The sequence below is a fragment of the Parambassis ranga genome, chromosome 6 (assembly GCF_900634625.1).
Source record: "Parambassis ranga chromosome 6, fParRan2.1, whole genome shotgun sequence".
Classification (NCBI taxonomy): domain Eukaryota; kingdom Metazoa; phylum Chordata; class Actinopteri; family Ambassidae; genus Parambassis; species Parambassis ranga.
The window spans coordinates 14,326,478-14,351,908 of record NC_041027.1 but is presented as its reverse complement, the minus strand read 5'-3'; the positions used below and the strand labels follow the sequence as shown (position 1 = coordinate 14,351,908).

General features: G+C 46.8%; 4 protein-coding genes and 1 pseudogene across 4 annotated transcripts; 3 read left to right on the top strand and 2 right to left on the bottom strand.

The window, feature by feature from the left end:
- The first annotated feature begins 316 nt into the window (after positions 1 to 316).
- On the top strand, positions 317 to 11,564 carry LOC114437857 (uncharacterized; annotated as a pseudogene).
- An 835-nt stretch (positions 11,565 to 12,399) lies between these two features.
- Positions 12,400 to 16,054, top strand: LOC114437693 (5-hydroxytryptamine receptor 3A-like). The gene is made up of 10 exons (XM_028408536.1): positions 12,400 to 12,508; positions 12,900 to 13,066; positions 13,790 to 13,834; positions 13,909 to 14,018; positions 14,089 to 14,258; positions 14,334 to 14,494; positions 14,561 to 14,771; positions 15,084 to 15,245; positions 15,512 to 15,588; positions 15,687 to 16,054. The coding sequence occupies exons 1-10, from the start codon at positions 12,466 to 12,468 to the stop codon at positions 15,921 to 15,923; spliced, it is 1,383 nt and encodes a 460-aa protein (XP_028264337.1). The 5' UTR covers positions 12,400 to 12,465; the 3' UTR covers positions 15,924 to 16,054.
- Positions 16,055 to 16,528: 474 nt separating this feature from the next.
- lrrc59 (leucine rich repeat containing 59) lies at positions 16,529 to 19,049 on the top strand. The gene is made up of 8 exons (XM_028408591.1): positions 16,529 to 16,706; positions 16,802 to 16,904; positions 16,993 to 17,052; positions 17,399 to 17,557; positions 17,652 to 17,756; positions 17,845 to 17,917; positions 17,995 to 18,186; positions 18,266 to 19,049. The coding sequence occupies exons 2-8, from the start codon at positions 16,803 to 16,805 to the stop codon at positions 18,538 to 18,540; spliced, it is 966 nt and encodes a 321-aa protein (XP_028264392.1). The 5' UTR covers positions 16,529 to 16,706; position 16,802; the 3' UTR covers positions 18,541 to 19,049.
- nat9 (N-acetyltransferase 9) lies at positions 18,953 to 21,393 on the bottom strand. The gene is made up of 6 exons (XM_028408592.1): positions 21,201 to 21,393; positions 20,714 to 20,823; positions 20,496 to 20,636; positions 20,361 to 20,420; positions 20,179 to 20,273; positions 18,953 to 20,086 (listed from the first exon to the last, which is right to left on the bottom strand). Exons 1-6 carry the CDS (start codon positions 21,275 to 21,277, stop codon positions 19,937 to 19,939), a joined length of 633 nt encoding a protein of 210 aa, XP_028264393.1. The 5' UTR covers positions 21,278 to 21,393; the 3' UTR covers positions 18,953 to 19,936.
- A 334-nt stretch (positions 21,394 to 21,727) lies between these two features.
- Positions 21,728 to 23,857, bottom strand: syt15 (synaptotagmin XV). The gene is made up of 8 exons (XM_028408787.1): positions 23,768 to 23,857; positions 23,499 to 23,685; positions 23,275 to 23,423; positions 22,644 to 22,936; positions 22,388 to 22,555; positions 22,204 to 22,312; positions 21,954 to 22,136; positions 21,728 to 21,867 (listed from the first exon to the last, which is right to left on the bottom strand). Exons 1-8 carry the CDS (start codon positions 23,772 to 23,774, stop codon positions 21,728 to 21,730), a joined length of 1,236 nt encoding a protein of 411 aa, XP_028264588.1. The 5' UTR covers positions 23,775 to 23,857.
- Positions 23,858 to 25,431: the final 1,574 nt, after the last annotated feature.

Sequence of the window (25,431 nt, the reverse complement as noted above, 5' to 3'; positions counted from 1 at the left end):
CTGTCGCCTCCTCATTCGTTATCTGTAAGCCAATTACATCAGCGAACTCGGACGTCCACATGGGCGGGGTTTCTCATCTCCAGCGAGGAAAGTCATCCATCAGCTCCCTCTCATCCTCCTCCTCCTCCTTTTTGTCTTCCCCCCCGAGACCAACAGCTGACACACAGACACACACTGTCAAAGCTGCAGACTTGATGCGAGCTACTTCCCTCTTCCTCATCATCTTCATCCTCACAGGTACGACTTTATTTATTTTTACTTTTACTCACCAAACGAATCTTGAAGTTTGTTTGGTGATTGTTTGTTTTTACAGTTTACATTCCTAAAAAGAGATAAGGCAGGACAGAGTGGAATAAACAGACAAAATGAGGAACATCCTCCTCGTTTAAGTGTTTTAAAGGAGATAAGCTGCTGACATGGTGCAGGCTGCCTCCCTCTTCCTCATCATCTTCATCCTAACAGGTAAGACTCTTTTTAAAGGGTTAAAAACCGCAGACTGCTGCAGGGTTAGAGCCACCATCACCCTCCTAACATGGACTGTAGTTCCTGAGGCAGCTGGATTCTAATCCAGATCCTCTTCTTGTGTTTCTTCTTGGATCTGATTGGTTGTGAAGTCATGTGACAGACCTTCCCATTACCATCTTCGATTGATCAGCAGTTTCCTCTTGAGTTTTGTTGCAGATGTGGCATCCTGTAAGAAAGTGTGCAGTTACCAGGACGTCCTGGACCACCTGAACCTGACCACTGACAACAGTGTGTTCAGACTGACCCGCCCCGTCCTGGACCACACACACCCCACCATAGTGCAGCTGGACATCATCCTCTATGCCATCCTGGCAGTGGTAGGTGCTTTTGGTGAGTCGTTGGGTAGTCATTTGGTAAAATCGTGAACCTTGTGATGTTTGTGTTCACAGATAGAAAAAACTCAAACCTTTGTTCCGTTTGTGTGGGCGTCCATGGTGAGTGAAGCCTCTCCGTCCTCCTTTCTTTGTGTTTTATCATGGCATTGACTCACATGTGACTACCTGCAGATGTGGAGCAACGAACGCATCTCCTGGGACCCTGCTCAGTTCTGTGGGATCACTCAGGTTTCACTACCACAAGACCTGCTCTGGAAACCGGACATTTTCATCTATGAGATGTGAGTCTGCAGCACACACACGTCCAGCCGGGTAGATCCTAATAAGGTAGGAGAAGAGACAGTCCAAGTCTGGAGTGGGGGGGGGGGGGGGGGGGGGGGGTTCCTATTATCCCAGAGAGGTTTGGCACCAATAAAATAAGAGAATCTGATCAATCCACTGGAGCTGGAACCTTCTATATGAGTCCACCGATGCTGTGACAGCATCCATTCATTCACCTCGTGTGTGTGTGTGTTCTCAGGACACAGAAGGACGAGTCTCCTTACAATCCGTATGTATATATATTCCATGATGGGACAGTCACTACTGAGCAGGACATGAAGGTGGTCAGCACCTGCAAGATGGACGTCTACAAGTTCCCCTTTGATACGCAGAGCTGCAACATATCCATCAGCTCTGCGATGCACAGTGGTGAGGGACGGACTGCATGTATGTCCCCCAGCTTTCTGCCAGTTGTTGTCTTACTTCTGTCTCACCACAGTGGATGAACTCCGGCTTCTTCCATACTCCAACTCTTCTCGGGCCACTCAGTTTTCTCAAAAGCTGATGAAGTCTCAGGGGGAGTGGGAGTTCCTGCAGCTGGCCGTCATCAACACCAGTTTTACCTACGAAGGCAGACAATGGGACCAGATCATCTACAAGGTAGGAAACTCAGAGAGGGTGTCCAGGGCTTTGCTGTCCGTGTTACAGGTGTTTGTGGCTGCTGTGGTGCACTAACAAGCTTATTATGTTCTGTCCTCTGAACCGTGTTTTCTCAGTTCACAATGAAGAGGAGGCCCCTCCTCCACGTCATCAACTTCCTGCTGCCCATCCTGTTCTTCCTGTGTCTGGATATCGCCTCGTTTTTCATCGCAGACCACCGAGGGGAGAAGCTGGGCTTTAAAGTCACCGTGCTGCTGGCCATTTCTGTGCTGCTGCTCATCCTGAACGACATCCTGCCCTCCATGTCCAACAAGACACCGCTCATCGGTACTGACCTCCTCCAAAAAGAACCTTCAACACCTTAGCACGAGGTACTGAGGTCTAAAGTAGTCACTGGCTGTTTCCTCTTCTCAGCTACCTACTGCATAGTGATCTTTGCCCTGATGCTGCTCAGTCTGCTGGAGACCATTCTGGTCACGTACCTGATGGAAAAACAGTCCCAGAAGAAGCTGAGGGACAGACAGACAAGAGTCCAAACAGACAACTGTAACCCAGGTGAGACAAAAGCTTCATGTGTTGATAATCACTTTCAAACACTCGTCTCAATCTGTGCTGTTTCCAGAGACCAGACGACAGACCTGCTGTTCCTGCATCTGCAAACCGTCAGACGGTGAGCGACGCCGGGAGCTCCTGCCTGCTGCTGAAGAGGTACAGCACTGTTTACACAAACACAGCAGTGTGATGACAGGACAGGTGACAGCATGACTCTGTGACTGCAGGTCAACCGCGGCCTTCAGTCAGCGGAGTCTCAGGTGTTGCTGCTGATCCTGGAGGAGCTGAAGGACCTGCAGAAAACTCTGAATCTGCACCTTAGCTGGAGGGAGGAAGAGGAGGGAGGAAGAGAAGCTTCTGTCCAATATGCCACGAGAATCAACAGAGCTTTCTTCATTTTCTACATCATCGCCGTGTCTCTCTTTCTGTCACTCATCTTCATGCAATGGAACGCTTAGAATCCCATCACTTTGTGTCTGTCTGTAACTCCCTAGTCCATCGGTCCCCTGTGTCTTCCTTCAGTCAGTTCTTGTCTTGCAGCTTATTTGTCTCACAGACTTTTGTGTGTGGACACACATCATGTAGTTCACTAACAGGATGTGGTACTAGAACCATAAAAGCACTTGGAGACCCCTGTGGTTGTAAAGTTTTGGGCCTTTTTAAGCCCACGATAGCCAGAATGATTCATTCGACACTTTTCCACAGCAGGAATGAACTCACAGGGTCCTTTAGTTCCTCTTTCAGGAACTAACCAGCATGGAGTTCCGGTAGTGGAACTTTAGGCTAGTTTGAAGTTTTCATCACTAAAAGCTTTGCAACAAATCTGAAAATAGGAAGGTTCATTAGGATTTGGTTCTTATGATTGTCCTTAAAAGAGGAACTACAGGTCAGAACTCTGTCCTGAAGTAACCTGGTTGTACCTGCAGTAAAAAAGACATCCTGAGATGGTACCTTTGAGTGGCCCTGAAAATGCTCCAGAAAGGACGAAGGAACAGGGATCAGGGAAATAACTGTAAATGACCTTTTTCCTGCAGTTCATCTGTTTTATATGTGAGGATGTGTTATGTGACTTATTGTGTTGCCTCCTGTAGTAATTGTGTGTGTTATGTGCAATATAAATAAATAAAGAACGCTTGTTAAACAGCCTTCATCTCCAGTCCTCCAAAGAGGAAAAGAAAAAAAACACAAAAGAGCCGTAAATGAACATTAAAGATCGATGATGGTCCAGCCCCCTTCCAGCATCAGGCTGAAGTATCACTGTTGCCAGGCTGGGTCACGTTTCCAAGCACAGACGCTGAGGACACACATCAGACTCTGGAACTGAATCCTCAGGATGCTTCTTGGTGTCTTCGTCCTGCTCTTCCTCTCAGGTAGGTTTCAACGAGTGTAATTTTCAGTTGATGATTGATTGATTGATTTCATTTTGATGTTGATGTTCTGAATTATTAGAGTCTCATCAGAATCTCTGCAGATGATCAGCAGCAGCACGGACCCTGCTCAGTTCTTTGTGTTTCTTCCTCCGTAGATGGGGCGAGCTCAGAGAACAACTGCAGTTATCAGGATGTTTTAAACCACCTGAACCTGACCAAAAGCAACGACCTGTTCCTCATGTCGCGGCCGGTTAAAAACTACAAAAAACCCACTAAGGTGTCTCTGGAGATGCTGCTGTATGCCATCCTGGATATGGTGAGTGTTTGTTTTTATATCTGTGTCTCTGCTGGTGTTCTTTTCGGCTTCACCTGTTGCTCGTCGCCCTTTTCTGTCAGCTGAGGTTTTTTCCTTCTTAATCACTAAAACTCAACAACATCCAGATTAGTTGCAAAGCTTTTAGTGATGAAAGAGCTCTCACACACATCCATTATCCAAACCACACAGCTCACCAGAGCCCCCTCTGCTTCACCAGGGCCTGTCCACTTCCTGTTAGTGTACTGGCTGCAGTTCACCTAGAGGGCGCTGAAAATCAATAGCACTCATGTCCATAACCAGAGGCCGCAGAGGGACAACTGTGGTCAGAAAAACAGTAGAAATGTGCTGTTAGTCTGTGAATCATTAGCTTCAAGTGTGCCAAGAAAACTCACACTCAAGAAAAGCGACACTTCCAGGCTACATCAATTTGTGACGGATCATTCAGAGTCCAGTTCTGCAGTGGAAATTAAATTATTTATCAATACTAAGAGAGCTAAGTTAGATACTGTTAACTATGAAGACAAAAAAAGCTTTAAAAATGTTTTCATCACACTGTGATGTCTCTCACCACAACTCCACTGTTTACCTCACAGGTGGAGAAGGACCAGCGGTTCATCACTTCTATTTGGACATATATGGTGAGTTCATGTCCATCAATGTCCAGTTTTAAAAGGCTTTTTTAGAAGTTTCGGCTGCTCCTTTTCTTTCCTCTGTAGTCGTGGCAAAATGACTTCATCTCCTGGGATCCACAGCAGTTCTGTGGAATCGACAATGTGTCAATTCCTGCCGACATGTTGTGGAAGCCGGACCTCACCATTGAAGAAATGCAAGTATACATGCACATTTAAAGCTGTAGACATGCTTGTTTCTGCTGTTCAGTTGGATGTTTTAATAAGACGATTGACTCACTTTGGAAGAACGGAGAAGGACAAAAGCTCTCCGAGTCCGTACCTCACCATCAACAACAAAGGCAGAGTTGAAGTCCAGAATGACCAGGTGGTGGTGAGCAGCTGCAGGATGCAAATTGACAAATTCCCCTTCGACATTCAGAAGTGCAACCTGTCCTTCAGATCCATCATATACTCAAGTAAGAACCCTGGAAAACTTCCTAAGATGATTCCTTCCTTCCCCCTTCTGTCGCCTTACCTCACAGTGTTTCCTCTCTTTCTCTCTCTTTCTCAGTTAAAGACATTCGGCTCAAAGCAATTGACAACTCTTCAGAGGCGACAGCGTGGTCCCTCGCGATGATGCGGACTCAGTACGAGTGGGATTTCATCAGAATGGATATCATAAAAGACTTGGCAACTACTCAAGATGGCCAAGACATGATCATTTACACTGTAGGTAAAAGCATGTGCCCATATACACACAAGAAAACACCGACCTGAAGCTTCACCTCTTACCCCGCAGATCACCATAAAAAGGAAGTCCACCCTCTACATCGCCAACTTTCTGCTTCCCATTATCTTCTTCTTGTTTCTGGATTTGAGCTCCTTCCTGATCTCAGACCGAGGAGGCGAGAAGCTCAGCTTCAAGGTCACAGTGCTGCTCGCCGTCACAGTGATGCAGCTCATCCTCAATGAAATTCTGCCGGCCTCGTCCGACAAGATTCCGCTGATAGGTAACAACAAGAGTTCAACAAGTGCTTCTATTCAAGTTCTACCTGGTTTTTATCAGCACAGTTTAAATGCATATTTCTCAACAAAGACAAGAGGTAATATACCAGGGTATATAATATATAATATAGCAGGGTTGTCCAATAACCCGAAGGGTTTGTGGTTCTATCCCAACTCCTCCCTAAGTCATTGTTGTCAAGTACTTGTCCTTGGGCAAGACACTTTACCCGCACTGCCTCCAGTGTACTCACTGGTGTGCTGGTCATTGTATGACACTGCTTGGCAGCAGCCTTAAACAATTTCCCTCTGGGATTATTAAAGTATCTAAAATAAAAAAATAAACAGCTGACAAGGCATACAAACAGCCAGATGATCAAAACAAAATAGAAACCAACCAGAAATAAAGAAATGAGGAGACGCTCTGGAAACCAGACAAAGTGGAGCACCAGACACACAAGGGTTAACAGGACACAGGTGAAAACAATCAGGACAGGACAGGTTATCGACAAGCATAAAGCACAAACACAAGAGGAAGTAAAACAAGCACAGACACACAGGGAAGACATACTTTCAAAATAAGACCAAACAAAACAACCAAAACCAGGTAAACACAAAGGTTCCAAAATAAAGCTCCCAGCATGGAGTGACTGTGTGTCCGTCTTTAACGATGCTGTCTGCTCCCTGCAGCCGTTTACTGCATCGGGATCTTCGGTCTGATGATGCTCAGCCTCCTGCAGACCATTCTGATGATGTATCTGCTGGCAAGAGACTCCAAAGAGTCCCGACACAAGAAAAAAGACAAGAATCTGAGAGAGGGCTGCGAGAAGCAGAGCAACTGCACCAGAGGTGAGACCCTAAACACATTTCTGTTGTTAATCAATAGATCCATACTGAAGCTTTTCATGTTTCAGATTTCTGCCAGTGGACTCGTGGGGTGTGTGTGTATGACATGTCTGCAGGTGAAAATCCATCCGAGCTGCTGCCCAAAGTCAAAGAGGTCAGATCTCCCACAGGACAAATCATTCTGCCGTCTGTGAATTCTGCTGTCTGTGTAAACTCCTCTGAACCTCACCTGCAAGACGGAGTGAAGGGGAACGACACCCTGCAGATCATTTCGGGTGAGCTGAGGGAGGTCCAAGAAACTTTAGTCGTGCTCCTCAACAAGAAGAAGGAAGAGGAGGTGGAGGAGGTGGAGAAGGGCTACTGGGCCCGTGTGGCCAAAATAGTCAACAGGGTCTTCCTGATCTTCTACATCACTTTGGTAACAATGTTTTTAGCCTATCTCTTCCATCTGTGGCAGACAGACGAGTGAGTCCGTCACAGCGTGGTGCTCTCAGTCCTAGCCTGAGCTATAGAGCCGATTCTACGTCAAGAAATAAATTGTAGTTCTCTGCTTTGGTCAAGTGTTAACCTAAAACCTACCTTCATGTCTGAGATGCTGTTTTAAAACAAATCAAGTATTTGCAGCCATGATTGGACTGTTTCCAACGTGTGTGCTGATTGTTGATTCATTGTCATGTTATCGTCTCTTACTGGTGGTTTTGCTCCTCATATACTCCTCAGTGAATGTATGCTCTGTAGTTTTAGTGGCTGCTGCATGTTTAACACATCTATTGTATCCTCATTATGAGCCGAGCGGTTGCATTAACTAGTCATATGTCTCTGAAGCACACAATGCTAATGTCCAGTTAATCTTAGTGTACGGGAAGCTCAGCTCTTTAAGGCTCCTCTCGAGTTACCGACTCATCTATAATGCAGTCTGGTTAAACACTCTGTATCTGCTCTGGACGTGTTTAAAAATTGTTGTTCATCCTGACCTGCTGTATAATAAAAGTGTAATACCGTCATGTCCTTCAGGAGGGGATGCTGCTGCCGTTTTGTTTATTGATAGCATCATCAGTGTGGTCCAAATCTGGCTCACTTCAACGCTCTCATCTGGCCCACGTGTGGTGTGGAATGACACATCTGAGCCACAAGAGGGCCAGTCCATAGCAGCATCTCCAAAAATGAACCAAATATATCATGCGGGCCACTTTAGGGCAGCATACAGAATACAATGTGAAGGAACAGCCACAGTACATCTGGAAGTTTTGAGCAGGGCCAGAAGAAGATGTCAGTGCCAGAAGGTGACCATGCGGTGTGGAGTCCTGTTGTTCATCCACTTGTTCCTATCTTTAGAAAACAACGTTCAGTTTGCTGCTATGCAGACGACACCCAGCTCTACATGTCCACTAAGACCGAAGGAAGACAGAAGTCTGACAGAAGGGAGGAATTACAAACATGAAATCCCACGTGTCTGTCGGTGGATGGACTGCAGCTTTATGTTTGTGGTAAATGACTCCACATAAAACTTCACCTCATGAAACTTGTATGTTTCACATGTCGGACAGCAGCAGTGAAGATGGGAGTTGCTTTGTTGTACAGCACAGCTGCTCTGGCTGCTCTAGCTGATGTGCGGTGGGCAGGTTTGGTTCCACTCATATGCCCTGCCCTCTTTTATTAGAGGGCAGAGAGCTGAGCAGGAAGCATCCTCAGACAGCACAGAGTGGGATCTCTGTCATCCACGATGCTCCCAGGCTTCCTGCTTCTGCTCATCCTCGCAGGTAAGGGATCATTTTGTAATGAAGATCAGTTAGTGAGGACAGACTCACAGCAACAATGTTCATGTTGTGATCATCTGTACTGAAATCCAGCCACAGGTTGGTGTCTGTTATATCCTCAGTGCAATAGAGTGGGTAGCTCTGTGCGTCGGGTTGGGAATTTTTACTGGAAAGATATTTTCAAACCAGCCCTCTGTACAGATGTTTATAATCTGAGGGTCCTCTGCTTCGATATAAGAAGAGAAAACACATGTTTTTCTCTCAGGTGGACAAACCTCCAGTTCAGAGCTTCCTGATGGTCAGCAGGTGAACGAGGAGACCTTGGAGGGACCATCAGGTACAGCATGTTCACTGCCTCCATCTTAGACAGATAGATAGATCATTTGCTTATTATCACAGCCTCTCTGCTGCTCTGTTGTGTTTAGAAGTAGTCCATATGGGTCATTCAAGGTGGAGCAGAGATCCACAGACCTCTCTGTTTCCAGGGTGGAGATAATATCTCATGTCTGCTGCTGCATGTGTGATTTTAAGATGATTGTAGTTGAGGGTAGAGACAGACACCCAGCCTACGCTAACTCGCCTTCTTCAGCTGGAGGAAGCATGCCATCTGTTTTTTTCTCAGGTGGAAGTGCCTCCAGTTTGGAGCAACAGGAGCTTCCTGAGGATGAGGATGACTGGAATTCTGGAGGAATGCCAGGTAGAAAATGTAAATCAGGAGACGAGTGTGCAGGGACGAAGTGTAGAAATAAACACCTGTGTGCTTTTCTGACAGGTGGAAACATCTTTGACATGGTTCGAGGTAAGAAACAAACACACAAAAAGTGTTTGTCTGCATGTGTGTGATTCTAAGGTTATCATCTCATTGTATGGCCATTATCAGCTGCTAGTTAGTATGCGGCTAGTATGTACAACTAGAAGCTAAATGGAGGCCTACTGGGGATCTAAACCAATGGTGCAACCACTCATGGGGGAAAAACGTGAAGCTTCAGATCTTTTCAGGAAGTTTCTTGATGTTTTTTTCAGGAGCTTATTTGGAGGTTGTTGCTAACTGCAGCTTTCAAAATGTTTTAAACTACCTGGGCTTGACACAAAACAAAGACCTGTACACCCTGAGCCGGCCAAGCAGTCACCACCAGAATAACACGTGGGTGTTACTTGATGTAAGAATCTATGCCATCCTGGATGTGGTAGGTGTAACTGTTACTGTTGAACATCTAGAGAGCAACAAGTCTGGTTTGGGGGACATTCTGAGATGTTGTATGTTTCTGCTCACAGAGAGAGATTGACCAGTTGTTTGTTTCGTACATTTGGACCTACACGGTGAGTCTCCTCTCAGTGTGTGAGGTCAGTTACTGTGTTGGTCATCCTTTAATCCCTTCTAAATGTTTCCTGTGTAGCGATGGGACAATCATCACATTTGGTGGGATCCAAAGGACTTCTGTGGAATTGATCATATCATAGTTCCTACTGGACTTCTGTGGATGCCAGATCTGTCTGTTGAGGAGATGTAAGTTGAAGTAAAGGCTCGTGCAGCATCTTCACTCACCAGGATTTGGAAACAAAGATCATAATCTGTTTTTTGTTTGTTTGTTTTTGATTCAGGACAGAGAAGGACAAAGCCGCTCCGAGTCCTTTTCTTAGCATCAGGAGTCACGGCTGGGTTGAATATCGGAATGACCAGGTGGTGGTCAGCACCTGCAAGATGCATGTTTTTAAATTCCCCTTTGATTATCAGAGTTGCAACCTCTCCATCAAGTCCATCCTGCACTCTGGTGAGCCTCGGAGCTGTTTACGGTCACATAAACACAGATACTGCCAAGTATTCCCCTGCTGAGGAATCTTTTCTTTCCCCCACAGATAAGGAAATACAATTATTATTTAACACGAACAACACGGAGATCACAGCGTGGACTCAGGAGGTGATGCGGACGCAGTACGAGTGGCTGTTCGTCAGTTTGAATGTCACCAATACAACCGTGAACCATTTTGGCTTCAACCAAACCATGATTATATACACTGTAAGTATTTTTAGGGCAGACATGCAGACGTGAAAACTCCCATTTTTAAGTTACCATAGGAGTGGACCAGAGCAGTAGAAGAGTTGCAGGAGTGCCACATAAATGTGAGAGTGGGACAGAGGAGAGGAGCTCAGTGCAGACATGCAAGAGTGGCTCATAAAGGTGGAAGTGGACTAGACATGAGTAGACAGACATGAGCAACAGTAGACAGACATGAGCAACCCATAAATGTAGAAGTGGGACTGAGGGAGGAGCTCATGGCAGACATGTCATTTTCTGTGGTACCTTGGGTCATATCCAGGAGTGTCCTCTGACCTTTGACATTGGTTTGCAGATCACCATGAAGAGGAGGTCTCTCCTGTATATTGTCAACTTCCTGCTGCCCATCTTCTTCTTCTTGTGTTTGGACTTGAGCTCCTTCCTGCTCTCAGACCAGGGAGGAGAGAAGCTTAGCTTGAAGGTCACTGTGCTGCTCGCCATCACCGTGATGCAGCTCATCCTCAATGAAATTCTGCCCTGCTCGTCCAACAAGATCCCCCTGATAGGTAAGGCAGCCTTTTAGCATCAGCAGCACTGAATGCCTTTGTTCATTATGCTTCGTGCTCTCCTCAGCGGTCTACTGCATCGGGATCTTTTCTCTGATGCTGTTCAGTGTCTTGGAGACGATCTTGATGATGTACCTGCTGCAGAGAGACTCCTTATCTGAAGACAGCGAGACGGACGCAGACAGAAGCCTGAAGGTGAACCAAGGGGACGAAACAGGCAACAAATCCCAGAGCTGTTTCAGAGGTGGGTTCAAGCAAACCTTTGAATCTCACGTCATGCGTCCGATATGGACGATTCTTTCATTCTACTTGTTCTTCTTCTTTCATTCTACTCTAGTGAAGACGTGCTGTCACTGTGCATCTATCAGCACTGATCAAACACCATCTTTAACCAAAGAGGTGAGGACACAAACATGGCTGACAACTGTTCGAATGTCACACAGTTTTCTATTAATAAGCTGCTGATTAATCCCCTTGTGCAGGGCAGCAGCACCCTGCTGACGGACGTGACAGTGGCCTTGGGAAAGGTCAACGATGAGCTCATGGAGATCGGCAAATCGACAAAGACTCGACTCAGCAGCAGGAAGAAAGAGAGGACGCCCGGCTACTGGGCCAGAAGGGTTAAATGGATCAACAGGGTTTTTGCAGGGTTTTACATCACAGCAGTCACACTGTTTCTATACGTCATCTTCTCAGTGTGGCTGACAGAGGACTAGCAGCGCCAGACGAAGCATTCAGCTGAAGGATGCTACTTAACCCCTGAGTGACGCACACACACACAACAGTGATGTTCAGTTAACGTTCCACTTCATGTCCACTTCATGCTAATACATGATCAAATATTTAAGGGTTCAGTGTAATGGATGTGACTCATGTATAATGCATGCAGAGTGTAAATCTGCTCGTTTCTGTGGTCATACAGAGTTCTGTCAGAGAATGCACAGTGAAATAAACATCGCAGACAAACTGCTTTTCTTCTATTCACATATTTGTGTGTAAGAGACACATATCAAAGTCACAACAAAGGTTTCTACAGGACAAAAAAGTCCCTCTTTAACAAATAAAAACACCAGAAAGATGTTTTCTAACTAAGTTCAGAATCATATCTGTGTCTGAGTTAACGAGACAATTTCACCTGAATTCTGAGAAAAATTCTGGTTTTACAAAGAAACATTTTTTTTGAATAAAAAATATAAATGAAAAAAAAATTCCATCTGTTTTTCCTGACTAATGAGATGAACATCTAAGAAATCAGAAGAAGTGTCCACAGAAAAAAAAACTTCGATTTGAACTTTCAGAAAAACAATCCCTACTTTTTGGAGGTAATGAGATAATTTGGCTGGAATTCCCAGAAATCCTAGCCACAGCGTGTCTTTTTCAGATTTACCAAGATAAAGTAAATATAGATTTTTTTAAAATCCTTGTTTTTTATAATTAATCCTGAGGAACAGTTTTGTGGAGAACAAACGCCTCCTTTGTGTCGTGTACTTCTAAAAGGGTTTCATAGGAAATTAGTCGCCGTCCACCTTTATGCTACATGTAAAATCTGCATTTAAACTGACGACACATTAAGAGAAGCCCCGCCCACTTCCTGCACGAGAACCTCATAATATAAGCTGCCACATACGGAGGCACATCTGCTGCAGAAACACCTCTCAGTGTCACTCATGATGCTCGCTGAGTTTGTCTTCCTACTGCTGCTGCTCACAGGTAAGCTGATGATAAAATCAAACCTGATCAATCCGTGTGTTTTTCTGCATTAATATTATTATAATTAATTACAGATGTTATTAATCCACAATTTGGAATAATGTGATGATATAACTCATGATGGATGAGTGATCAGAGACCAGTATGCTGTGGAAACTTTGATACTTCATATTAATACATATTTCTGCCTGACACTGGAGCGCTCCTGCAGCAGATAGATGTGTAATCGAGGGCCAGCTCATGGGACAGTAAAATATTATTTAGTCATGAGTCCAAATGTCAGCCAGCCTCAATCTGTGTCCGGAAGCTTCAGGAAACCGAGGGAGTGATAAAAAAATGCATGTGGACGGATCCAAAATGTGTGACGGTGGGATTAACTGAACGCTTTCAGGTGCAGACGGGGATTCCTCTGACAGAGTGTGCAGTTACAACGACGTGTTAAACCACCTGAACCTGACTAAAAGCAACGAGCTGTTCTCCATGACCCGGCCCGTCAGAGACTACAGGGAGCCCACAAAGGTCAGGCTGGAGGTTCTGCTCTATGCCATCCTGGATGTGGTGAGTGCTCATCGGTTCAGTTACATCTGACCGTCGTCTCTTTAACACTGGAAACTCTGGGACTATCAGTCAGTCACATTTATCTCCAGTGACTGGACGATAAAACTGAGAAGTGCTTTAATATTGTATTGCACGAAGATGCATTAAAATAATGGCTTTCTGACAGTAATCATCCATTAGATCTGAAATGGACAGATTAATTGTCTGCATTGTCTCGGCTCACACCATGGATGGGGGGGGGGGGGGGGGGGCTTGTCAAATGGATTCATTATTACATCCTTTTTACAGATGATGTAATCAAAGAGAGAACTGGCTTCGCTGTTACCCATTATGTTTTGAGTAAAGGTGGCGTGCTGGCATGGCTCCCACCTGTCTGCTATCTGTACATAGCTAGCTGGTTAGCATGCTATCTTCAGCAGCACCTCTACTTATAATTTATTCCATTATTTTTTTAACCTTTTTTTTTAATGTTTGTTTTTTTTGTCAGAGGGGGGCGCTATTTCTTTTGTCTGGATTCTATTTTTATTTGTCTTCACCCTTCCCGGACACCATAACTAACCTCACTCGCCCAACTAGTGGAACAAAGAGGTACTACACTTTCAGTTCACAGCCAGCTAGTTAGCAACCTAACCTTAGCATAATCAGTGCTAGCCATAAAAACAGCAGCACTCTATGGTGACCAACAAACGCTTGCTCTGATGTTTTTCCTCTGCTTGTTTTCAGAGAGAGATCGACCAGACGTTTGTTCCTTATGTCTGGATCCTCCTGGTGAGTTTCCTCCTCATAAATGCCTCCTCACTCCCCCGGACATCTGTGACCTCCTGGTGTGTTTTCCTCCGCAGGATTGGCAGAATGATTTCATTTCCTGGGATCCCAAAGACTTTTGTGGCATTGAGAGGATCACTCTCCCCACAGATGTTCTGTGGAAGCCTGACCTCACTATTGAAGAAATGTAAGTCACATTGTCATAAATATACGCCATATACAGACCACTGAGACTCAACATGTGGCTTCTCCTGCAGGACAGAGAAGGACAAAGCTCCTCCGAGTCCTCACCTCAGCATCAAAGCGAGCGGCCACGTCTATGTTCAGAACGACCAGGTTCTGGTCAGCACGTGCATGATGCAGGTCTACAACTTCCCCTTCGACATGCAGCAATGCACTCTGTCCTTCAAGTCTGTGGTTCACTCAAGTGAGTGTGTGGTCCGATTGTGTTGTGATCACCTTCAGTTTGACCGCTTGCTCTTATTGTAATGTCTCATTTCAGTCTCTGAGTTAAGACTCGTACACAGCTTGACCTCCTCAGAGACCACCATGTGGTCACGTGAGCTGATGCGGACGCAGTACGAGTGGCTGTTCGTCAACATGACGGTCGACAACAAAACCGTCGACCCATTCGATATTGACCAGGATGTCGTCATTTACACCGTGAGTCATCTCCACTTGATCGGATGTGCTGGAGTGTCAGCTATCTGACGACCTGTCGTTTCACAGATCACCATGAGGAGGAGGTCCATCCTCTACATCGTCAACTTCCTGCTGCCCATCCTCTTTTTCCTGTGCCTGGACCTGGCATCTTTCCTGATCTCGGACCGAGGAGGCGAGAAGCTCAGCTTCAAGGTCACCGTGCTGCTCGCCGTCACAGTGATGCAGCTCATCCTCAATGAGATTCTGCCGTCCTCGTCAAACAAGATCCCGCTGATAGGTAACAAAAAAGTCGGAATTCTTCCACATAAAAGAATCACAATACAATACACTCAAGTGGCTAAATGCTAACTGTAGCATGATAAGATGCTAGTATTTGCTGAAAAGTGAGAAGCAGACTGATGTCATTTATTTTTCAGTTAATCAAACTGTCTGCTGCATCCGGTGGTTACAGAAGAGTGTCACTGTACACTGCTAATGTCTCTCAGCATTGAATTACTAAAGTCATTAGTCTTCATCAACAGGAAGACATGAGTGTAACCGCTCATTATCCCCCTCACTCCACAACCCCAACCCAACCCCCCACCCCCAGCAACCTATTGCATCGGGATCTTTGGGCTGATGCTGCTCAGCCTCCTGGAGACGATTGTGGTGATGTACCTGATTGAGAGAGACTCTCTGTCTCAAGACAATGAGGCCGACGGAGGCCGGAGTATGACAGATGGAGCCGGACACAAAAGCAGTGAGAAAGAAGGTAAGGTGGAGATTATTACCCACTGACTGATCTCCGGGAGGTTCACAAAATAACCTGCAGTTACTGCTTATCCCCACCAAGCGTTGCTGTTCAGTTAGATCGTACTTTGAGTCAAACAAGCTGCCATGGTGATGCCACCAAACTACATGACAAAATACAGACCAAAATACAAATCTGTGGTATTTTACTCAACCTTAATGTGTAGCCATCTGAACACTGAAAATATAATGTCTATAATTTCACAAAAATATCGTTATATATGCCAGAGAAGAAGAAGAAGTGGGGTCTGTGCAGCTGCATCTGTGACGGGTCTGCTGATGAAACACCCGCTGAACTTCTGAAGGTAGTGAACTGCACCGATTAGTCTGCAGGCGTGTCGATACAAACATCTACAGAAAACCAACATAACCGCAGCTACTGACCATGTTCTCTGTGCCACAGTGCAGCAGCAGCAGCGCGCTGACGGAGGAGCCGCACGCCTTCGAACGGCTTTCAGATGAGCTGAAGGAGGTGGTGGAGATGCTGACACTGCTCCTCAAGAGCAGGGAGGACCAGAAGCCCGGCTACTGGACCAGGAAGACGAAAACCATCAACAGAGTCTATTTCATATTCTATCTGACAGCTGCCAGTCTGTTTCTGTTGGCCATGTTTTCCACCTGGGGACATGGACATGAGTGAAATTTCACTGATTGTGGCGTTCATACAGTTTATAATAAGAGACTGAAGAGACTGATTGTGCTAAATGTTAGCATTTAGCTAGCAGTCATATAGTGACAGCCTGACTGATGTGCATGTGATTGCATGTTTTACACACTGCTGCATGTGTTAGCTTGTAGCATTAGCCTGGTTGAATTATAAAGACATTAAACATTAAAGAATGTGAGCAGAAGCAAACGTGTTGCAGCTTTTATTTCCAGGGTAATGTTTGGCTTGGTGTGCAACAACTGCTAATGTTAGCTTGCTGGCTAAACAATGCAGCTAAATCAATGTTGGGTGAATTAGCATTTAAGCTAAAGCACAGCTAGCAAACCTACTATCTATGTTGAGTGCTTTAAAAGTCACTTTTTTGGTATAAAACGTAAACTAGTGACAAATATTGTGTTAGAAAGAGCTCGGGTACATTTTAGACAGTCTTATTATTTTATAAATCGTCAGCTGAATATTAATAAACACACAGTTATCTGTGTATCTGTTTTCTGTCGGGTTGTTTCACATTACTCACAGGCTGTGTTGTGTCCTCCGCCGCTGCAGGGGGCGCTGTCCGCTCCTGCGCCTGCGCTCTGTCGTTCAATCCGTGACGTGGATTTTCATTCAGGCAGTCCGTGCTGCCAGAAACACTCACTCAGCAGCGTCTCGCAGTTTTTCCTCCAAACTTTTCCAACATCTGTGAGTCGTGTCGTGAGGTTTCCTTCTCGCCGTCCGTCTCAGCTGAACGCAGCTCCGCCGCGGCTTCCGTATCAGGTGAGCAGGTCGCGTTTAAAGCGGTGGTCTCGGCGTGTTCTGCTGTCTGCAGGGAAACTGCTTAAAACCTCCTCCATGTGTGTTTGTGTCGGCAGAATGAGTAAAAACAGCAAAGTGCTGAACCTGAAGGATAAAATCAGCGGGAATGAAGTGGACCTGAGTCTGAGTAACCTCACCGAGGTGCCGGTCCGAGAGCTGGTGAGCTCCGCTGGAAGGCAGCGTTATACTCACAGATGTCTGACTCTGTAAATGAAACTTTTTTTTTTATTTGTTTCAATCCTGTCAGGCTTTATTCCCCAAAGCAACAGTGGTGGACCTGAGCTGTAACAACATCACCTCACTTCCTGTGAGTATCAATCAATCAAACGGTTTAAGGATCTGTGCTGGGGGTGAAGGAGCCTCTGATTGTTTGTTTGCACAAATCAAGTCACAAATATCTGAGAGAGGTTTGCAGCACAGCTAAGTACAGTCAACAGGTTAAACTGATCGGCAGAAATGTTCTTTAGGGGACATTAAGAACCAAGTCTTATCAGAGGGGTTCAGATCTCTCCAGTTTGATAGGGGGCGCTGTCTTAAATCAACTCAAAATTGAAAGTTGATTGGTTTAAAGTGTCCTAAATCTGGATGTGTGTTGACATCGTAGCACCTTCTGACCCCTTGTTTTGCTGTGTGCGTGTGTGTGTTTCCTGCAGCCTGAGTTCTGCACCCTGACCCACCTGGTGAAGGTGGACCTGAGCAAAAACCAGCTAACCTGTCTGCCGGAGGACCTGGGGAACCTGTCCAGCCTCCAGCACCTGGACCTGTACGACAACAAGCTGACAGTGCTGCCTCTCAGCTTCTCTCAGCTGCAGGTGGGTGTCTGAATACATCAGTATGGCTGCTTTATGCTAAGCTAGCAAAGCTAACTGTGTGTGTGTGTGTGTGTGTGTGTGTGTTTGTTGGCAGAGTCTGAAGTGGTTGGATCTGAAGGATAACCCGCTGGAGGCCAGCCTGGCCAAGGTGGCAGGAGACTGCCTGGATGAGAAGCAGTGCAAGCAGTGTGCCAATAAGGTGACTCATCGATCGATCGACACAAAATGCTGATCGATCAGATACTAAAGAGGCCGATTGATCTGGAACTAAAGTCTGTGTTTTTCAGGTGTTGCAGCACATGAGTGCTCTTCAGGACGAGGCCGACCGCGCTCGAGAGAAGCGCCTGCTGAAGGAAAAAGGTGAGTGGCGACAGAACGAGGCCCACAAACCGTCCCCGAGATCCTGACCACGCCTCGTCTGTCTCGATCTGTTTCAGAGGTGGAGAGGAAGAAGGAGGCCAAGCAGCGGGAGCGGGAGGCCAGGCAGAAGGAGGCGCGTAAGCGAGAGAAGGCAGAGGAGAAGGAGAAGAGGAGGAAGGAGTACAACGCACAGATGGCGGCCTTAGCCGCGCAGGAGTCGCAGAAGAAGAAGAGCGAGGAGAAGAAGAAGAAGAACGGACAGGCAGCAGGTGGGCCTCCCTGACGGTTTACTCACTGTGTCTGTTTAAAGAGTCGCTCTGATGTCATGCGCTCGTTTTATCCCTGCAGATAAAAAGGTCGCCGTGGAAACGACGCCCAAACCTCGCCGCTCTCTCATTGGCCTTTTGTTCAAGCTCCTCCTCCTGCTGCTGCTCGGATTGGCCGGAGTCGCCGCCGCCTGCCGGCTAACGGACCTGCAGAAAGAAGCCCTCTGCGTGCCAATCAACGTCGCCGTGGACGGCGGCCTATCATGGGCCAGAGAGCAGGAGGGCGTGGTCAGACAGCTCCTGCACAGTCTGTCGTCAGCGGTGAGAGGGCTTCTGGAGTCCTCACAGAAGAACTGAACACGTGGAGGGGGGGCCTGTACAGGCGGGCGGAGGTCGTCGCATCATCTTAAATTCCTGTGGAATTGTCGTCGCTCTTCGCTCTGGAACCTGTTTTTAAATAGCCTCCCTGCGGCGGCGGCGGCGGTGGTGGCCAGCAGAGAGACGCTCACATCGGTTGGCCCTGTCTGTGCTGCACTCATCACCACAACCATGTCTGAGCATGTGCAGTGGCGGCTCGCCTGCAGCCCACAGCTGATGCAGCTGAGTGGATTTCCTGTCATCTCTTGAAGGCCAAAGATACCAGCGGCTGTCGTTACATGGTCTGTCCACCAGAGGGCGAGGTGTCCTGCTTAGCACATCCTGTTTAATGACAAACTTCAAATTCAACAACTAATGAGTTTTAATTTCCATGAAGGAAGGAACAGAGACATTTCAAAATAAAGTCCATGTATGTCATTTTTAAAGGTTTTCATAGCTCCGCCCACGCTCAAACATCATCAGCATCATTAAACAGCTATGCACTGCAACACGTGTTGGACTGTTATTCATACATTCATACTGTGATACACACCAGGAAGTGATAGAAAACACACAATACATCAAATACATATCAGCAAGACCGATGTTAGCATGCTAACATGCTGATGATAAGTGAGGATAATCAGTGTCTTGTCGTGCCAGGATTTTTATATAATCTGTGCCATGCTAACATGCTAACGTTTCCTAATTAGTAGAAAAAAACCTCATGCTGAGGAAGACGGCGGCGGACAGACCTCATCCTGAGAGGGACTTCAACATTAATAACGCTTGTGGTGGCGTAAGAAGACAGAAATAAACCAAGGCAGACGATGATTCAAACCTGATGTGTGTTCATTTAGAATGTAAATCAAGGTGTTGTTAGTCTCTGTCAGTTTGACATTTGAAAAGACAGAACATCCTTCACGGGGCTGATGTCTCAGGCTGAAATAGGAGAAAATGGCGATATGGAAGCAATAAAGCCGCAGCCTGCATTAAACAGGGAAATGATGAGACTAATGCGGCAATTACGAGGAATATGAGACGAATGTTTGCTGTGATGTCCTCTCACTCTGATTACTGATCATCTGCACAACATGGAAATGCTGCTTGATTTATACTAAATCCCTCAGTGCACAGAAAACTGACACAGCTGTGATGATGGTTCAGTTAATGTTGTAAAATATAATCAACCAGAGAATGACCATCCTTCATAGCCTGTGATGCTAGCTTTCCTGCTAACGCAACAACTGTAGCAGAATGCTAAGTGGATAACAGCGACTGGTCGTGGCTGCTGAACTAGCTAGCTTGCTTATTTTACAACCATTAACTTAATGCTAATTAAAACGTTTCTTGTATGTCCATCTTCATCCATCGTGCAGGATGACCTCATAGCCGGTCACTGTGACATCACTTCCTGTCTGTTTTTCCAGGTCTGTCTGTAGTCTCTCTCCTTCATGTGGGCTACGTTGTCCAGCAGCTTCTTCTGAAGGGACTCGTCCACCTTCAGGTCAAGAGTCACCTCCTTAAACACCTGACACACATACACCTGCGACACACACACACACACACACACACACACACACACCGTCAGCTGATTCTCACACTGAACACTTTGATGTTTCCTGTTTCTTCCCTCACCTCCTTGAAGTGCAGCTTCTTGAACATGCCGATGCTAACCTCGTTGTTCAGCCCGATTTTTACTTCAAATGTTTTGATTCCAAGTTTGGCGACACCTGGTGGACGACAACACAACAACACGTTGATCACCGACCTGGACGTCAAGGACGTCGTGTTTGATTGGCTGCTGACGAGCTGCTCACCGTAGCTCATCATCATGGAGGTCACTTCCTTCCCGATGCCTCTGCCTCTGTAGCTGGGCTCTGTTAGCAACAAAACACATCCTTAGCATCAGGCGCAGGGTGATCACAGGGCGGTGTAGCTTTAAAGAGTGAGACCTGCTATCATGACCTCCAGCTCAGCCAGGGACGGCTCCGCGGGGTCCGTCAGGAAGATGTTGACATCTCCCAGCATGCACTGCTCCTCGTCCAAGCTGGGATCCGCCCACCGCTGCTTGTCCATGATGATGAACGTGCACTCTGTAAAGTGAAGGTGCTCAGTGTATGCTGAATGGATCGATTATGCTAAGCAGCTGTTTTAGCATTTTTAGCCTTACTGTCGCTGTCTTCCCTCCAGCTTCTCTGCATGTCGTACTCCTGCTCCAGGGTCAGCGGCTCTGAAGCGGTTAGCTGCTGCAGCTCGGGAGATTTCATCCATTCGTGATACCTGAAAGAAACAAGCTAACGTCAGCCAGAGTTACAAATGTTAGGTTAGCTAGCATGAGCTAGCTTGGATGGACTAGACCAGCTGACACTGAGGCATGCAGGCTCCAGCATGGCAGTTCTACACATGTTTTTCCTTATTCTGCCTCTACAGCGCCACCTTCTGGTGAAAGATTCCACACACATTATACAAACTTTATATAAACTGTTCCATAAACAATAGAAAACAACGGGCATCTTCTAAATGGGGTATGTATGGGAGTGTATATATTATAAATATATATTACTCCACAATAAAGTAAACATTAAAATACTCTGTTCCAGTGATCTGATGAGCGCAGGGACACACGGACACACACGGACACACACTGCTGACGTTACCTGGGCACGTGGTTTTCGTTGTAAGGAACCAGCAGGACCTGGTGTCCCTGCAGTAAAGTGTTCTCATTTATCTTCATGGTGAGATAACAACAACACAAACACACGTGACCGCGTCCAAAGTTTTAAAATATAGAAAAATAACGTTCTCAGCACAGCTTTCCCTCCATGACTGCAGCTCCGGCAACACTTCCGGGTTCTCTGCCTCATACTGCGGCTGCGCAAAGTGCCACAACGGAAAAGAGGCGCCACCTGCTGGACAAGAGTGAATAATCATAACATTAATTTAGAGGATAAAACATAATTAACAAAAAAGTAGGTTTTTATTCATTTTAATAAAATAAAGATTATTCACATAAATATACAATAATCACAATAAATTAATTAAATAACAGTTTTTATAGGAATATTTTATTTTCAAAATGAAAAACTTGCAAATCTTTGTCAAGCAACAAAACAACAATAACTTGTATAAGCTTTATCTCTGTGACCAGTTATAGTTGAAAGAGTTTATTTTCTTGTGTGTTGTGTTAAACGGCCCGTCTCAGTCCGTGCCACAGTGTGACGGGCTCCTGCGCCCTGTTGATCATGTCCATCCAGTGTTGTAGCTGTGGGCCCCTGGCGTACATGAAGGGCCCCAGAACCAGCACGCCCAGCTGGGCCGGAGGCTCTGAAAACAAAGTCCAGCCAGAGAGTCCTTTACAGGTCTGAACTGTGATGGTATCACAGGGTGTGTTTGAGGGGTTTCGGTGTCACCTGAGCGGACGTCGCTGGGCTGCTGCAGCTGGAACCTCAGACAGGCCTCGTCCAGGTGCTGCGCCCTCAGCTTGAAGGTCATCCTGTGGTTAAAGTGAGGATCTCTCTCACCCTTCACCACACAGCTGCGCTTCACCTTCACCACCCGGGTGTGTTTCTGTAAGCTCACCTGCACACACACACCTGGAAACAGACACTGAAGCTGCAGAGCGGCGTGTTTGAACACTTCCTGTGGGAACAGACTTCTCACCTGCTTCTGTGAGCCGCCGCAGGCCGCGAGCCTCCAGGACCTCCACGGAGAGGCGCTGTAGGGACGTGCTGTAGCTGAGGGACACCTGCAGGTCACCGAGGTCTGAACACTGAGACAGACAAAGCAATGAGGGCTTGTTATGACACTTGTGTGTGTCTGTCTGTGTGTGTGTGTGTTTGTGTACTTGTGTGTCGTCCTCAGTCTCCAGCTCCTTCCAGAGAACCCTGCCGGCCTGGCCGAGCTCGCCCTCCAGAGGAAACAGCGCCCTGCCCACAGCGTGCCGTTTGCCGCCCTGCTTCACACTCAGCACACACACACTCAGGGTGCTCTGAGACACACACACTGCTGACACCTGAGGAGCACAAACACACACCGAAAGAGGCTGAAATGTGTGTGTGTGTGTGTGTGTGTGAGCAGATCACACACCTTTGTGCGCTCACCTGGAAAACAAAGCAGTCGTTGAACTCTGGGTCGGGCCCCGTGCCCCGGGCCTTCGCCTGCCGGGGTCGCCGGTCATCCGGGAGGAGCCGGAGCTCCACCAGTGTCACGTTACCATGGAAACGGGGAGGGAGGTTGCCTAGGCGGAGCAGGGAGACCATCAGCTGTTCGCCGCTGTGCCGATACTCCACGGAGAAGCAGAGGCGGGTGGCCATGCCAGGGGGAGGAGCCACCACCTGGTTCAGAGGAGGCACGGAGTAAAGACCAGCCAGCAGGGACCCCACAGGGTACCAACCTGACGACAACAGGTACACAAACAAACACAAACAACCACACATGGATGAACTCTGGCACCACCAGGTGGCTACTCTACAACCTGCTAAAGCTAATGCTAACACAGCAGAAACCTGCAGGGCAGGTACACATCAAACACTGCAGTTCCTCCAGTAGCCACTAGAGGGCAGGCTCCAGAAATGAGTGAACTTTAATCTTTAATCTAAAAATCACTGGGATTGAGCCACCTCATGTTTAAACTTCAGATGATATAATCCATGCTAACATGCTAGTATGCTAATTTGTTGGTGAACATTGTAAGTATTAATGTGTAGTAAGCAGTGAAGAGTGAAGACCTACGATGAGCCAGTATGTCCCGCCGGGCCTCCATCTTCATCGCCTCCTCTTCCTCGTCCTCCCCCTCCTCCCCGTCCTCCACAGGGTTTCTCAGATCTCCGTGGTTTTGTGTGAGAAAACGAGGAGGCAAAGCAAAAGGAACCTCGCGGGGCCTTTCATACATGCAAAGAGTCAAACTTACAGAAGAATTCAGTGCAAAATGCATTTTAAAAAAATGAGATACTGACATGGACCAGGAGCCCTGGGACACCAGGATGACAGGGACAGAGCATGGCGGCACTGATGGCACCGTGGAGACCAGCTCCTGGTACTGGCTCTGCCTTTTCCTCCTGGTCCACAGACAGCACAACATCGGACTCAGCAGCAGCAGAAGAAGGCCCCCAGGCAGACCCACAGCCAGCAGTAGGACTGGATCTGAAACACAGGAACAGAAACATCAGGTTTGAAAGCCCACAGGTAAGTCACAGAAAAGGAGTTCAATGTAGTCTCTGCTCACCGGCCATGTCATCTGTCAGCTGGTTGAACTCTCTGTACGGCTCACTGTGAGAGGACGACACAGCTGGCTGGCTCTCACCATGTTCAGCTGTTATCTGCACGCAGTAAAGATTAACTGACCCTCACATTAAAGTGAGGCGGTTATCCTCCAAAGCACTTTGTACAAAAAGTGATGGTAGCATGCTAACCAGCTAATCCTAGATTAGATGGAAAGCCACCAGTGGCCACCAGGATCCCATAGACTTCCATGTTTGTTTGGTATCTGGTTATAATTGTACTACTATGTGGAGTTTTGGAGCCAGCCCTCAAGTGGTGGCTTGAGGAACTGCAGGCTGATTTCTGGTCTGGACAATGGTAACTTATTGCCTCACATTGTTTAAAGGGTTTGTCTTTACAGAGACAGTGTCTTTAAATAAATAAGAACCCTCAGTAACCTCTGGTGGTTCCTGATCTATGAATACACAGTCAGTCAGAGTCACACAACAATTAGCATCCACCCACGTGCGATATCAGCGTTGACAGCTGGCCTGACCTTAACTCAGAATCAAAATACTCGTACCCCCCACCTGATCACTGACACACACACACACCGACTCAGTCTGCTCACTGATTGGACGACAGCTAATGAGATGATGGGTTAATCCTGCAGGCTAAAGGTGGAGTAATGGCTCACCCACGCACACAATCACAAAGAAAAATGACCACTCCGAGGCCGAGAGGACAAAACTGAGCTAAGAGACAGGTTACAGTGGAGACAGACTGAGAGGACCGGTTTTTGAGAGACCTTCATCAATGGAGGAATGAGAGCCTCGGTGTAGTGCTGCTGCTCCTGGTCTGAGGCCGGACTGAGGGCATCACAGGACGCACGGTGAACTCAGGTAAGAGGACATGTGTCTCTTTTATGTGATATCACTCTGGGTTTTGTGGATTCAAACAGTGAAACTACACATCTTCAGACAAACACTGTGTGTGTGTGTGTGTGTGTGTGTGTGTGCAGGTCAGCTGAAGCTGAAGGATGAAGCCCTGATCTGAATGTTTTTTATGCTTTTAAATAGAACTATTCATGAGCGGCTGCCTGTTTCAACTCGAGGCCAAAAGCTCCTTAAAATCAGCCTCAAACAATCTAAAGTCTGAACAATCAAATAATCTGGATTGTGTAATCTCATTTGGCTAATCTGGAAGTCCCGGTGGATGTGGTGTGTGTGTGTGTGTGTGTGTTCAGTGTCCTCGTCCACTAAACTCTAGGCAAATTTTAAAGTGGCAGCTCCGACATCCAAAAAGCTTCTAAAACTGCAGTTCATGGCATGACCACCGGAGGGCGCACTGCGAAGTACACATACACTGCATCAATGTATAAATCCTCCGTTTACAGAACCATGAACCATGTTTGGAATGTGCGTCTGCTGCCCCCTTGTGGCTAAATAACAAGTTGTTAACAACACATGGTAGCCATCTTGGATTTTGAAGTCAGCAGGGTTCCTTGCGAGACTCAACCCTGTCTTTTTGGGGACACCATGATCGAATACTAAAGGCTGTGTTAACATTTACAGGTGCTGTTGCCATGGCGAGGCCCGGGCGCCCCGTGTCCGAGAGCCACCAGCCGGTGTGCTGTTCAGTCACTCAGTCCCTCTCGTATTCCAGTCAAGCAGAGGATGAGGACAACCG